We start from the raw sequence: 13,149 nt of genomic DNA, 5'->3' as shown, positions 1-13,149 counted from the left end.
TAATGACATATTCATTCAGAAAATGCACGAGTTCACCACCATGTACCATTACTTTAAAGGAATTAGTGATTTTTCTCCGAACAAAATTATTATCGAACCGCTGTCAAACTGTGAAAACTCAATACCATCGTCAACACCATCATCAGCTACTTTGATGGTATCGGGACAATTAAAACAGCAGCAGCCGAATGAAGGATATATGGAAATGAATGCTAGCGGTAGCGATGCTGAATCTATTAGTAACGATGCATTGAACACAGTTGCAAATTTAAATTATTTAATAGTGGATACTGTTCACAGTGTCATGAGACATGAGGTAAATCTTCCCGTACATACCAAGGAAGTAGAAAAAAATAAAGAAATAATGAATAATTTAAATATGAATAACGATTGTAGCGAACATGACACTTCACGAAACGAATTAAAAATGTCGGAATTCCAATATGCTGATACTAACGATATCGATAAAAGCGATTTGTTTAGTCAGGAGTGTTCCAATTTGTTAGAGGAGTGTAGTTTTCCGGTAAATAGTGACGCAACTTACTTGTTACAACCATCCAACCTACCTGTTGAGAATATCGATTTAGAAAGAAACTATCTAATTCAACCCACCAATATACCTATTCATGAACATGAGAGTTCTAACTACAACAGTGAATATCAACAAACAGCAAGTAACAAATTGAATATAAACCGTAATACCGGAACAGAAACATCACACCTTCGATTAAGCTGCAAAAAAAACCAGCAAAACCTGGAGTCTAAACCAAAGATAGCTAGTCTATATAGACAAGAACGTGATAATTCAAAAAAGTCTGTAGATGATGAGCTACTAGAAATAATTTCCGATTTTAAAAACAATGTTTTTACTATTCAAGAAGTTGAACAATTGGTACAAGCGTGGAAATCTCGTAATGATGTCCAGCAAAGCTTTAAAGATAAACAAGAACAACTCCAGAAAATGCGGCAAGAGTACGAAAGAATACAACAACAAATGAAAGAAAAATTAAAAAGACCTACTCCGTTTGAAACCATGCGAAAAATTTTTACTCGAAGTAAAAATCCTGACCTAAAAAAAGAAGAGTCTAGTAGTTTTCGGAGCGTTTGCGAAGATAATAAAGTTTTGATGAGTTTTTCGTTACATCAGTCAAGAAGACCCATGAGTTCTTCAAGTATTCACAGTATTTCCAGTAATTCATCTGATCGAATAAGTACCCTTAGTGGAGCTAGTATTGGCGACAGTGGTACTCATTCCGATTCAGAAGAACAATCATGTGGTCTAGCAACTAACAGCGGTAATAAAATGTACAAACCAAACAGTTCATTGGACAATTACATGATTCCCCCAAACCCGCGCCCTGTTCTTACAACACCAACAAACCTACTAGTTGATAAAATTACGCACACTTCCAACACAGTGACTGATGAACATTACGCTGTATTTCCTTCTAATATTCCAGTAAATAATGACAATTCAAAGCAATCTGCAAATAATTATTTAGCGCTAGATTCTATAGATGAGAGCAAAGAAATCAGCAAACCAATGCAATCAATAACAATACAGAAATATGACATCAATAGTCATATAGATGAAAACCGTCCTTTAATGACATCGTTTCTATCCAAAAAGGCAGTTTCGGACGATCCAAAAGAATTTCAATAAATTAGTTTTCTAAACTAATACCGTTGTTTTTGCTTAGGTCCAATCTAGGTTCGCTTTAGTTCCAATCGTCAAAACGGCTGTCAAAACGTTTGTTATTTCACTCAGGTTGAACTTAGTTTCGCTCTGGGTTTCACTTTTTAGACGACGGGTTCGAACTGAGTTTTTTCACAGTTTGAACCTCACAATAGGCAATACACTGAGAACCCGAAAACGTTTGTTTATGCTCGCGAAAATATTTATTTATTTAGTGGTCGGTTGGAATCACCCCATCGGCAGACAACCATGTTTTCGCAGCCAACATCTCGTGTGTGCGAAAATGAGATAGCATGTCAGCACTGCGTTTCACTCAACTGCCAGCAGTCTGATTTGGGCCCTCTGTCAAATTTTGAGCCCCGGACATGCTGTCGCTGACGTTTACTGCAGCTCGATATCAGGGGGGATCTGTTGCTGTCAAATTCCATATATGTGTGCGTTACCGCTTACCGCCACCCCATCCACAGAGAACAGACATTTATGTTCATATAAAATATTATTCAAATGGTGTGTAAGCTTTTGAACAAAACACTAGCGACATCTCTCTCAGGGTAAACCAGTTACTCTACGTCCGTGTTGCCAAATCAAATTTATAAGCTTACTACGCTCAACATATTCGAATTAATGGCAACTCTAATATCAGCTACTGTAGCAACGGTCTAGGCAACGCCTTGTTGTTTTTTGAATATAAATATTTATTGAACCTGACGTATAATGGTAAGAAAAACATTTGAAGATTTATTTATTCCTAGGAACTTACGGTACGAACATGCAGTAAGAAAGGCTCCAAAATATAAATTTAAGGAGTATGTAAACCAGAAAACGCAAACTTTATACCTGCAGGCAGTTGTGATTGAAAAATTAGTGGAGGTAAATAAATGCATCTGCAATTTCGGTAGCTGACCCCACCGCGACTGCAGCGGTACCGGTAGCTTCAAGAGCTTTCCGGGAAACCTCTTGTTGGGATGACAAAGTCTTGAATCAGGTCGTTCCTCGCCCGATTTTACTCTTCGATATAAAACCCGTGTTTCAGATTCTTCAGCGATTACAGTTTGCGATAAATTTTGTTTTCCTTCGTTTTAGATTGTTTGATTAGGTAAACAATCTGTTAGTTACCCTAGCAACTTTATACTGCTTTAGTTGAAATGTAATATGTGCTTTGGTAACCAAAGCTCGCCTTCTTTATGATGCGAGCGCCATGTAACGGGAGCATTACCACATACATTCAAAATGGCGGTAGAGCTTTTACACATCCCGCAAGATTAAGATGAATGTCTGTTCTCTGTGGTTTTATCACCCCATCGACATCTCTATATCGAACTGCAGTAAACGTCAGCGACAGCATGTCGGGGGCTCAAAATTTGACAGCGGGCCCAAATCAGACTGCTGGCAGTTGAGTGAAACGCAGTGCTGACATGCTATCTCATTTTCGCACACACGATATGTTGGCGGCGAAAACATCGTTGTCTGCCAGAGGGATGGTTACCGCAGATGGTGTTTGGTCCATGACATTTGTACTGTCATGGACCAAACGACGTGTGATTGATTTCGAGCCAGGGGACTCGCAACTCTATTTTTGTCTGCTCCAGTTGACAGAAACTCAAACCCAAACACGCAGCGCAATAGGCGAGTTCGAGCAAAACTAATAGCAACCGTTCGCTACCTGGTTGTGATTATTGGAACTACAAAAAAAGTGCAATTCCCAAAATGCTTGCTGGTACCTATATGGAACTCGACTTTAAATGTAATATTTTATTGAATTACCAACAGTGGGAATGATGAAAATGGATAATAAAGGTAAGAAAAAGTATTACCTTTCACTTGATTTATATTGTTTCTGTTTCGGGAGATTATTAGAGCTTCGCAAGTGAATTTATGTCTTCGAACTGATAGGTTATATGTTTGGTTCTTGGCGCAGATTATGCTAATCACGAAAAAATATTTGAAAACACATTGGAAAACACTGAAGACTGAAAATAATTGGTGATTCTCTATCCAGGATATGTAAACTTTACAGCTGACTCTATGTACTTTTGTTTCATGCGGTACAAAATCAAACATTAACATTTCTCTGCCATAAAGTTAATTAATTCGAATATTTTCACTTGCCTTAACGTAAATAAACAAATTTCTTCCAATATTTCGCTATCTAAAATCCTGACAATTGAAAGGGTTAATCAAAAACTGCATTTTATTTCACCTTTTTTCAAAAATGTATGGAGTTTGACAGCGATTTTACTTTTCATCACTTTTTTTATGCAGCGCCTCTAAGCGGGCGATAGCTTGTCAAAAACGCCTATTGTCGCTTGTATTGTTTTGATTCCGATAATGCATTTATCTGATTTTTAGCGTAAATAAAACAAACTAAGAAACTTTTCGGAAGCTACATATGCAAGCAAGAGCAGCAAATCGGTGAGAAAAAAAGTAGCAAGAGCGGCATTGAAAATTATGGTCACCTGCCTGCCCCTTCACATGTGAGTTTCACAATTCCTTACCGATAGATCCCCCCTGCTCGATATAGAGATGTCGATGGGGTGGTTGGAATAAACCCAGGTTAAAAAACAAAAACGCTATAAATTAGTTCTTGCGACAGAACGGGACAGAACCACACACAACGATGCGTTTTATCTAAGGGTAAGTCGCTTAGAACATTGAGGCAAGCTCATTTTAGGGAACAGCTGACCTCATTGATTGCAATTGCGGTACATTCATTTCACAGTTTATGGCACACTGTGGCCCACTTTTTTGACAATTAAATTTTGAAATGTTAGAAATTGGCAGCCCTGCCAATGTTTGTTAATGTCAAAACGATCAAACGGTCAATCTGAGCGCAGGCGAATTTGACAGGTTCCACATGATCAGCACCTCGGCAGCACAGTAAGGCCACAGACAAACAGACATAACACTCGTTTTCCATTCATCGTACCGATAAAACCGTCATTTCAAATTTGGGCTTAGTTGGGAATGTCTCCGTTTTGGTCAAAGTGGCGCTTTTTGACGAAAGAAGGGGAATTCCCCATAAAAAATACTTGCTACTTCAAGGGACGAGGGACTATATTGCTATTTGATATTTGGGATTGTCGATCATAGATGGTGCTAGTGTTCAGGCTAAATGTGAGGTACGATAATTTTTGTTGATTTTTCTTCCAAGAGTTTTGTCTGTTTGCCTGTGGTAAGGCACAGACTGAACAAAATTTCCATGAAAGAGGTGAACGGAATGTTCTCAGTGACTTACCCTTGGTTTTATCCATCCCATCGACATCTCTATAACGAGCTGTAGTGAACGTCAGCGACAGCATGTCCTGGGCTCAAAATTTGACAGTGGGCCCAAATCAGACTGCTGGCAGTTGAGTGAAACGCAGTGCTGACATGCTATCTCATTTTCGCACTCACGAGATGTTGGCAGCGAAAACATGGTAGCCTGCCCACAGAGAACAGACATCCATTCAGGAACAAATTTTTCGGTAATTCTTGGATAAAATATTAAATTAAAATCGCCTAATATGCTAGCGTCACCACCACTATAGTTTCCCAACTAAATGATTCTTTTGATTTGCACACTGACAACCTTTGGCTCCTCTGGCGCTAGTATATATGGACAATAAGCGTTATGCTAGCGCCAGAAGCTAGCTGTTGTGAGTTTAGTGTAGAATTTTCTGCGCCTTCAGTGACATCATCACTATAGTTTCCCAACTAATTTGACATAAGTTTTATCCAAGTGGGGACCTTTCGCTTGGATGTCTGTTCTCTGTGGCCTGCCAATGGGGTGCGTTTTATCACAGAGAACAGACATCCAAGCGAAAGGTCCCCACTTGGGTAAAACTTATGTCAAATTAGTTGGGAAACTATAGTGATGATGTCGCTGAAGGCGCAGAAAATTCTACACTAAACTCACAACAGCTAGCTTCTGGCGCTAGCAACGCGCATAGTCCATATATACTAGCGCCAGAAGAGCCAAAGGTTGTCAGTGTGCAAATCAAAAGAATCATTTAGTTGGGATTTTCCTTGAGGAAAATGCACCACGTTTCCTTAGCAGCTTCAAAAGCAGCTTAAACTGCAATCAATATTTATTTTAATAATTTGGATATTAAATCAAATTTGTTTCACTTACAATTAATAGTTTTTTCCCTACGACCTCGTACTACAAAACGGTTGGCGAGTTTTCCGAAACGCTTCTTAATCTAAACATAGTTAAATTTTTTTTCTTCTTTAGCTTTAGATGTTCACATTAATAATACAGTGGACCCCCGTTCGTTTGAACGATTCCTCATGCAAACTAACGGGGTTACTTTTTAATTTGAACAACTGGTAACCCGAAATATGCTGAAACCTGTGTGAACTGGCCGCCCTGCTCTTTGTTATTGTTTTGGTGGTTTGTTTTAGTTGGCAGTTGCAAGTGCGAATATTGCATTTTCCGATCGGATTTCTCTCTTAATCGTTAGGAAAACGAAATGTGAAACCGATTAAACACGCTAGGTCAGTACAAACGAATCGGACAAATGATGTCATGTTGAGTATGACATTTGAACCATTTTTAATTTGCACGTCGTGCAAACCAACGGGGTTCAAATTAAAAAGTGTTCAGATTAAAAATGGTCAAACGAACGGGGGTCCACGGTATATTGTATTAATATACCTTCGCTTTGGATGGCGGCTTAACGGCGCGCACCCTTTATGTAATACCGCCATCCGGGGTGAGATTGTGCCACGGGGGTGAGATTGTGCCAAAAACCAAAAATGTTTATTTGTGAAAATTTATTATATCTATTGAAACTGGTGCCCTAAATTCAAAATGATGATGAAAATAACATCTTTATTTATAACTTAGAATGGAACACAAATAATATTAGCAAGCTATTTAGCCTAAACAGGGTTTCAAATTTCGCGATCAAAAATACTCGGAAATAACGCTTGTAAAAAATGTCCCCCATAAACCAACCCAAACAAGAAATCGCATCAACTTGCTATTTTGAAGGTATATAAACTAATCATTTACAATGTATTGAAAGGTTTTTATGCATTGGATAAGGTTTGATTAGGAAAATAGTATTTTTCGAAACTTTGTACTTTTCGAGCTTCACGGGGGTGAGATTGTGCCATGCCATAATGATCGATCCAATTTGTGGATTGCACATACACAACAAAAATACGTCAGAATACACCAGTACACTCACATTCTTTACTATTGAGCGCAATATTTTGACAGATTAGATTGCATCATCCATTTTGGAGCAAACAGTATCATAGGTCTGCTAAATAATTTAAACTAATTTTTACTTTTTCTCTGGAAATTTCAGATGCTTTGAATAAACACTCTAATATAAGACGAATATATTATGCCGTGTATAAACTTCCAGTTTTAAGGAGGGGGAGGGGATTGAGATAGGTCACATGTTCTGCGGCCACTGGTTCTCGAACGAAGTAATGGTTACTTTTGTTAAATGATCAAATAAGTACGCCCCCTTACGATACACCCCTTCATATATCCCCCCCTTATTAACCCCAAAAACGCTACTGGCTGTATAAAGGCTGTTCATTGACTGCGAACTCATTTTTAGTTATTTCAGACCTCCCCGGGTTATTTTCGTTCATACTTTTTGTATGATGCGTTGTTTTTGGCCGATCACCTGCCCCTAAAAGTCCACTTAGTTCATGACGGCCCCATATGAACTACTTTATACTGATACTTATGTGTATTGTTTATAAACATGTTAATGTTCACTGTTCAGGTTTTTAGCTTTACTTTATGTTTTTGGTACAATGTCACCCCCTAGAAGGGGTGAGATTGTGCCAAAGTTCATACACTTCCAGTAAAATTAGGTTTCATTGTAACTAAACCATCTTTACGGTAGTATGCAACAATTTAGAATATATTGACAGGTTTGAAATCAATTTAGTTCCTAAATTGTGTGTATACTGAGATAAAGAACAAAAACATATGCTTTTGTGGCACAATCTCGCCCCGGATGACGGTAGATTCTACGAGCGAAACAGTTTAATTCAATCGAAGATAGCCACTTGCACTTTAACCTGAAATTTGCACATTTTTTTTAATTAACTAGCCTAAGAGATAGTTAGATGAATAATTTACCGCACAGATACGTAATCAATACCGTTATTATTTTGCGGGCGAACTTCGATAAAGTTATCTGCTTCACTAGTATTTTAATTTAGGAATAAATGATACCTAATCGGAGAACAAATGAATCTAAACTTTTCAACAGATCTTTTGTTTATACTTTCGTTATGCTACACTAAAGGCTGTCAGCTTATCAAATCGTCACTATCTGCTGGATCGGCGCTCTTCGCTAAGGGCATGTATACCGGTTTTCAGCACACCCCAGCCCGTAACTTCGGTTCCGGTCCATCACCGGAAGTACCGGATTTACCAGAAATCTCGATAACCGCTAAATTAGCCACAGCTCTCTTGAAAACACCTTTAGCCGTTCGAACTTCTACCTGCCGTATTCTGCCATCGCCGCTCAAAAAAACTTGTTCGACGATTCCCCGGATCCACTGCTTCCGGTGTTTTCCATCGACGATAAATACCAAGTCTCCTACCTCCATTTGTTTTCGGTCTTCGATCCACTTTGGTCGTTTATTCAACGTTGGCAAGTACTCTTTAATCCAGCGCTCCCACATCTTATCAGTCAAATGCTGCGATCGCTTATACGCGTTCCGCAGAGCCTCTGCGAAGTCCGTAGAACCGTCCACGGCCAGGTCCGTCCCCTTTACAACACCATGAAGGAAATGATTTGGTGTAATTGCCTCGGATTTTTCCGAGTCCTGAGGCAGATAAACCAAAGGACGAGAATTGATCATGTCCTTTGCTTCAGACAAAGATGTCTGTAGGACCTCGTCCGTCAACTTTCGACCGTCTTCCAGCGTCCGCAATATCTCCTTCACCGATCGCACCATGCGTTCCCAAATACCGCCCAAGTGCGGGGTACCTGGGGGAATAAAGTTCCACTTCATCGTTGGACTGGTAACGGTTTCTGCGCATTCATATTCTACTCGTTGCATTTTCTCCCATTCATTTTTCGCTCCTTTGAAATTTGTGCCATTATCGGAGAAAATTTCATCCGGCACTCCCCTGTCGGTCATGAACCGCCGGATCGCCATTTGGCACGATTGCGTTGTCAAACTGTGCACTACTTCGAGGTGGACTGCGCGCACCACTAAACAGGTGAAAAGCGCCACCCATCTTTTTTCACATCGCCGACCTACGGATACTTCCACGGGTCCCAGGTAGTCCACGCCTACCGAACTGAACGGGCGAAATCGTGGCGTCACGCGTTGTACAGGCAGAGGCGCCATCATAGGTACTTGTGGTTGACAACGGTTAACTTGACACCACATAGAACATTTCGCTACCTTCGTTATCGCCGACCGCAGCTTGGGGATGTGGAATCGCTGGCGCAGTTCATTGAACACTGTCTCTCGATTACCATGGCCGAGCTTTTCATGGTAAAAGAGAATCAGTTTATCGGTCACCGCGTGATTTTTAGGCAGTATAACGGGGTGTTTAACGTCGAAAGAAGCACTGTCCGCATACTGCAATCTACCACAAACGCGCATAACATTTTCAGTGTCAAGAATTGGACACAGCTTGTAGACGGGGCTGGTTTTAACAATTCGATCCGGAGTTTGTTCCGGTTTTCTGTCCCGGCTTCTTTCGAGCGTCCTCACTTCCTCCGGGAATCCATCGTGTTGAGCCTGCCTCCATAAGATAGTTTCTGCCGCATGCAACTCGTCCTGCTGAAGAGGTTGCTGATAGAACTCTGGCTTAGCTTTGAGCAGACGTTCCTGGGCCGGAGACGCCATGGACACTACAATTGGTTGACCCGCCTTCTTCCTACGACAGTTTGCAATAAATCTGAGCACACTAGCCGTGATTCGAAGAAGTCGAACCCAACGATACGTAGAATCGACGTTGACCACGGAAAACGAATGAACTGTATCGTGATATAGTAAACAGGCACGCATTTCTTCCTCGGTATCGACAACCGGTAACGTTCTGATCGGCCATCGAGTCTCGGGCTACAACAAAAAATCTGGTCCCTTGAACCAGGGACTGTTTGGTTCTAACGGCGGTCCCTGTCCCCACTTTGTCAATACATCGGCAATGTTTAATTTCGTTGGGACCCAGCGCCAGTCGGAGACGTTCGTATTTTCCCGTATTTCACCAATACGAAACGCCACAAACTGTTTGAATTTGAATTGGTCGGAGCGGATCCAACTAAGTACCGTCTGTGAATCTGTCCAGAGAAACTGTTTGCCAATAGGAAGAGAGTGGTTGGCTTTGACGGTACACGACAGTCGGGAACCTAAAACTGCCGCCATTAACTCGAGCCGTGGAACCGACTGTCGTTTCAACGGAGCGACTTTATTACGAGACATTATCAGACGACACGTTACCCTTTCATTCACTACGACCCTCAGGTAGACAACGCAACCATACGCCTGCTCGCTTGCATCCATAAAAATGTGCAGTTGAAGAGAGTCGATATTGGAGGAATGATGATCGCCCAGATAGCATCTTGGAATACGAACGTTCTCTACTTGCGACAAAGACTAGTCCAGCGTTCCCATTTTTGTAGCGATTCAGCATCCACTTCTTCATCCCAACTACAACCTGCACGCCAAAGATCCTGGATGAGCATTTTCCCGTGGATGGTAAATGGAGCAAGAAGCCCCAGCGGATCAAAAAAACCCATCACGCAACTTAGCACCAGTCGTTTAGTTGGTCGTTCACTGCCATCAAAATATGGCTTAAGATGGGGACGATGGTCAGTAGCGAAAGAGAAATTATCTTGCCGTGGGTTCCATATAATTCCAAGAACCCGTTCATTTTGTGTAGACTTGTCGACGTTAAAATGGATAGCTGGAGCCTGATCATTTTCACCTAAGGAACGGAGCACTTCCGCAGAGTTCGAGACCCAATTTCTAATCTCAAAGCCTGCTTTCGAATGTATATATTTTACCTCTTTTGCTCGACGTACTGCATCTTCAATCGTATCTACACTATCAAAATAGTCGTCAACGTAGTGTTTGTTGATGATTGCTGACGCTGCCTCCGGATATTCTGCTGAGAACTCTGATGCATTAAGATTTTTGACGTATTGGGCCGAACATGGAGAACTGGTCGACCCAAACGTGGCAACATCCATGATGTACACACTCGGTTCATCCTGTGGGTTTTTCCTAAACAGAAATCGTGATTGCTTGTCAGCCTCGCGTATTTTCAGCTGGTGATACATCTCGCGTATATCTGCCCCGAACGCTATGCGACGCTCACGGAAAAGACTGATTACTGATGTTAACGGTGTCAGCATGTCAGGCCCTTTGAGTAGCTGGCTATTGAGGGACACCCCGTTCACCGTAGCTGCGGCATCCCACACGAGACGTATACTTCCAGGCTTCTTCGGTTTTACAACTGCGTTGAGGGGAAGATACCACCGCTTCCGATGATCGGTTTCCGCTAATTCTTTCGACGTCGCCAGGTGAGCGTATCCCTTCTGCAGATATCCGTCTATTTGTTGTCGAAACTTCTCATAAAGCTCCGGACACTTTACCAAGCGCTGTTCTAACTGCCTTAGCCTTCGACGGGCCATCGGAAGACTATCAGGAAACACAGGATCATCGGTACGCCACAATAAACCGGTCTCAAATCGATCACCAATTCGTACTGTAGTGCGCTGTAGAATTTCCCTGGCTCTCTTCTCATCTTTCGTTTCTTGAATTACAGCCGCCATAGGTTCCTCCAGCCTATATTGGGTTTTCAACAGATTGTATATATCCTCGTTGCTCATTTCACCATGGTGCCCAATGGTGTTTTCACTACTTGTTCCGTTGGGCAATGGACCGTAAACAGACCACCCCAACTTCGACCGAACAGCTATTGGCTCTCCTACATCCCGAATCCTAGCTTCTATTGGAGCAATTGCATGTAGGTTGTTCAGACCGATGAGCAAGCCAGGATGACTGTCAGTATACGATGCGATAGGCAGGTCGCAGAGATGGTTATATTTAGTAGTCACTTCGTCGACGTTGAGTGCCTGTTTTGGCAGCAGAAGTTTTGCGACGGTTTGTACAGATTTGAGCAATATTTTCCCATTCATTCCCGGAGCGGATGTCCACAGGTTCAGCTTTCTAGAATCAGGTTCAGTTCTCGTGACATCAGTAGTCCATTTTATAGTCAACGGTTGCTTGACTCCTTCAGCACCTAGTTGGTCAGTTAGCGAGCGCTCTACCAGGGTGATAGAGGCACCTTCTTCGAGAAACGCTACTGTTTTACCTGACTCACTGCGAATATGCGTGTTATTGAAATAAAACGTCACCATGCGTTTTATTCGTTTATAACGCATATGCAGCTAATATCGATAACAACCGATTTTTTATAAGTTGTGCTTTTGTTATTGCATTTAACTTGCAAAAAGTTGCATAAATAATAATTCAGTTTCACAATACAATTATTGCGTACTACTAGCACTTGCAATACAATGTTTAAGTACGTTATTTTTAGTGATCAAAATCAACGATATTTTCGATACAAGGGCGATATTTTTCGAAACCTTTCGAACCAACACGATACCGCGAATACAACGCTATGCGCAGTGAGTCAGGTAACACAGTAGCGTTTTTACGCTCTTTTTTCCGCAATGCAGAGTCACTGGAATGATTCGAAATAAAATTGATCCCGTCGATCGTATATGTGTATTGATGACAACTTCGTTATTAGCTGAGTGTAGCAGCGGATGATGGCGCTGTCGGCATTCCCCAACGTTACATCTTATTTTAAATTTACATGGAGCGTTACCGTGTTCGTTAAGGCAAATTTTGCACAGCTTGAATCATTCGACAATCTTCATGCGATCGGCGAAGGCTAGTGCTTTAAAGTCTTGGCAGAATCTAAGACGGTGGTCCGTTCTTTTGCAGACTTTACACGGTTTTGCGCTAGATATCTGGTTATTCGTCGGATTTTCAGCGGAACTATGGTTGAACACCGCTCCCCTTTCCTTGGACCTTTCTTTTCTGGCACCCCTATATTTGTTACTGGATGCTGGCACATACTCGACGGCTACGTTGGCTTCACACGCTTCTAGCACGATTCTGGCTAGAAAATCCGAAAACGTTCTTAACGTTTGAATTTTTCGTTTGTTGCGGAAACGCACCCACTCTCACTTGTCTCTAGCCGGCAGCTTGTCCACCAAATCCAGAATTAGAAGCGGATTAATTAAATGTTGGTTCAGCCCTGCTGCTTCCAGGTGGTCACATAACTATTCCACCGCATTCCCGAATGGGATAAATGTTTCTAGCTTTTCAGCTTTTGGGGACTCCAATCTTTTCACCTTCTCGAGATGACAATGCAATAGCTGCTCCGGACGGCCATAGAGTAAACGCAATTTGCTAATAACTTTTGGCACCGACTTAGGCAACAACAGTTGTCCACG

General features: G+C 41.6%; 2 protein-coding genes across 2 annotated transcripts in view; one reads left to right on the top strand and one right to left on the bottom strand.

Moving 5' to 3' along the window:
* Positions 1-508, top strand: part of LOC128732688 (phosphoinositide 3-kinase adapter protein 1) — a 315,301-nt gene extending 314,793 nt beyond the window's left edge. Inside the window, exons 9-10 of the mRNA XM_053825989.1 lie at positions 20-316; positions 397-508. Of these exons, the coding sequence (XP_053681964.1) occupies positions 20-316; positions 397-405 (306 nt within the window). The 3' untranslated portion in view covers positions 406-508. The remainder of the gene's footprint in view (positions 1-19; positions 317-396) is intronic.
* Positions 509-8,026: 7,518 nt separating this feature from the next.
* LOC128745889 (uncharacterized) lies at positions 8,027-9,520 on the bottom strand. Its single transcript, XM_053842955.1, has one exon. It carries the CDS (start codon positions 9,518-9,520, stop codon positions 8,027-8,029), a length of 1,494 nt encoding a protein of 497 aa, XP_053698930.1.
* Between the last annotated feature and the right edge of the window lie 3,629 nt (positions 9,521-13,149).

This window comes from Sabethes cyaneus, chromosome 1 (genome assembly GCF_943734655.1).
Source record: "Sabethes cyaneus chromosome 1, idSabCyanKW18_F2, whole genome shotgun sequence".
NCBI classification, from domain to species: domain Eukaryota; kingdom Metazoa; phylum Arthropoda; class Insecta; order Diptera; family Culicidae; genus Sabethes; species Sabethes cyaneus.
Note: the sequence above shows the minus strand (reverse complement) of the source record. Positions and strands in the feature narration are given on the sequence as shown.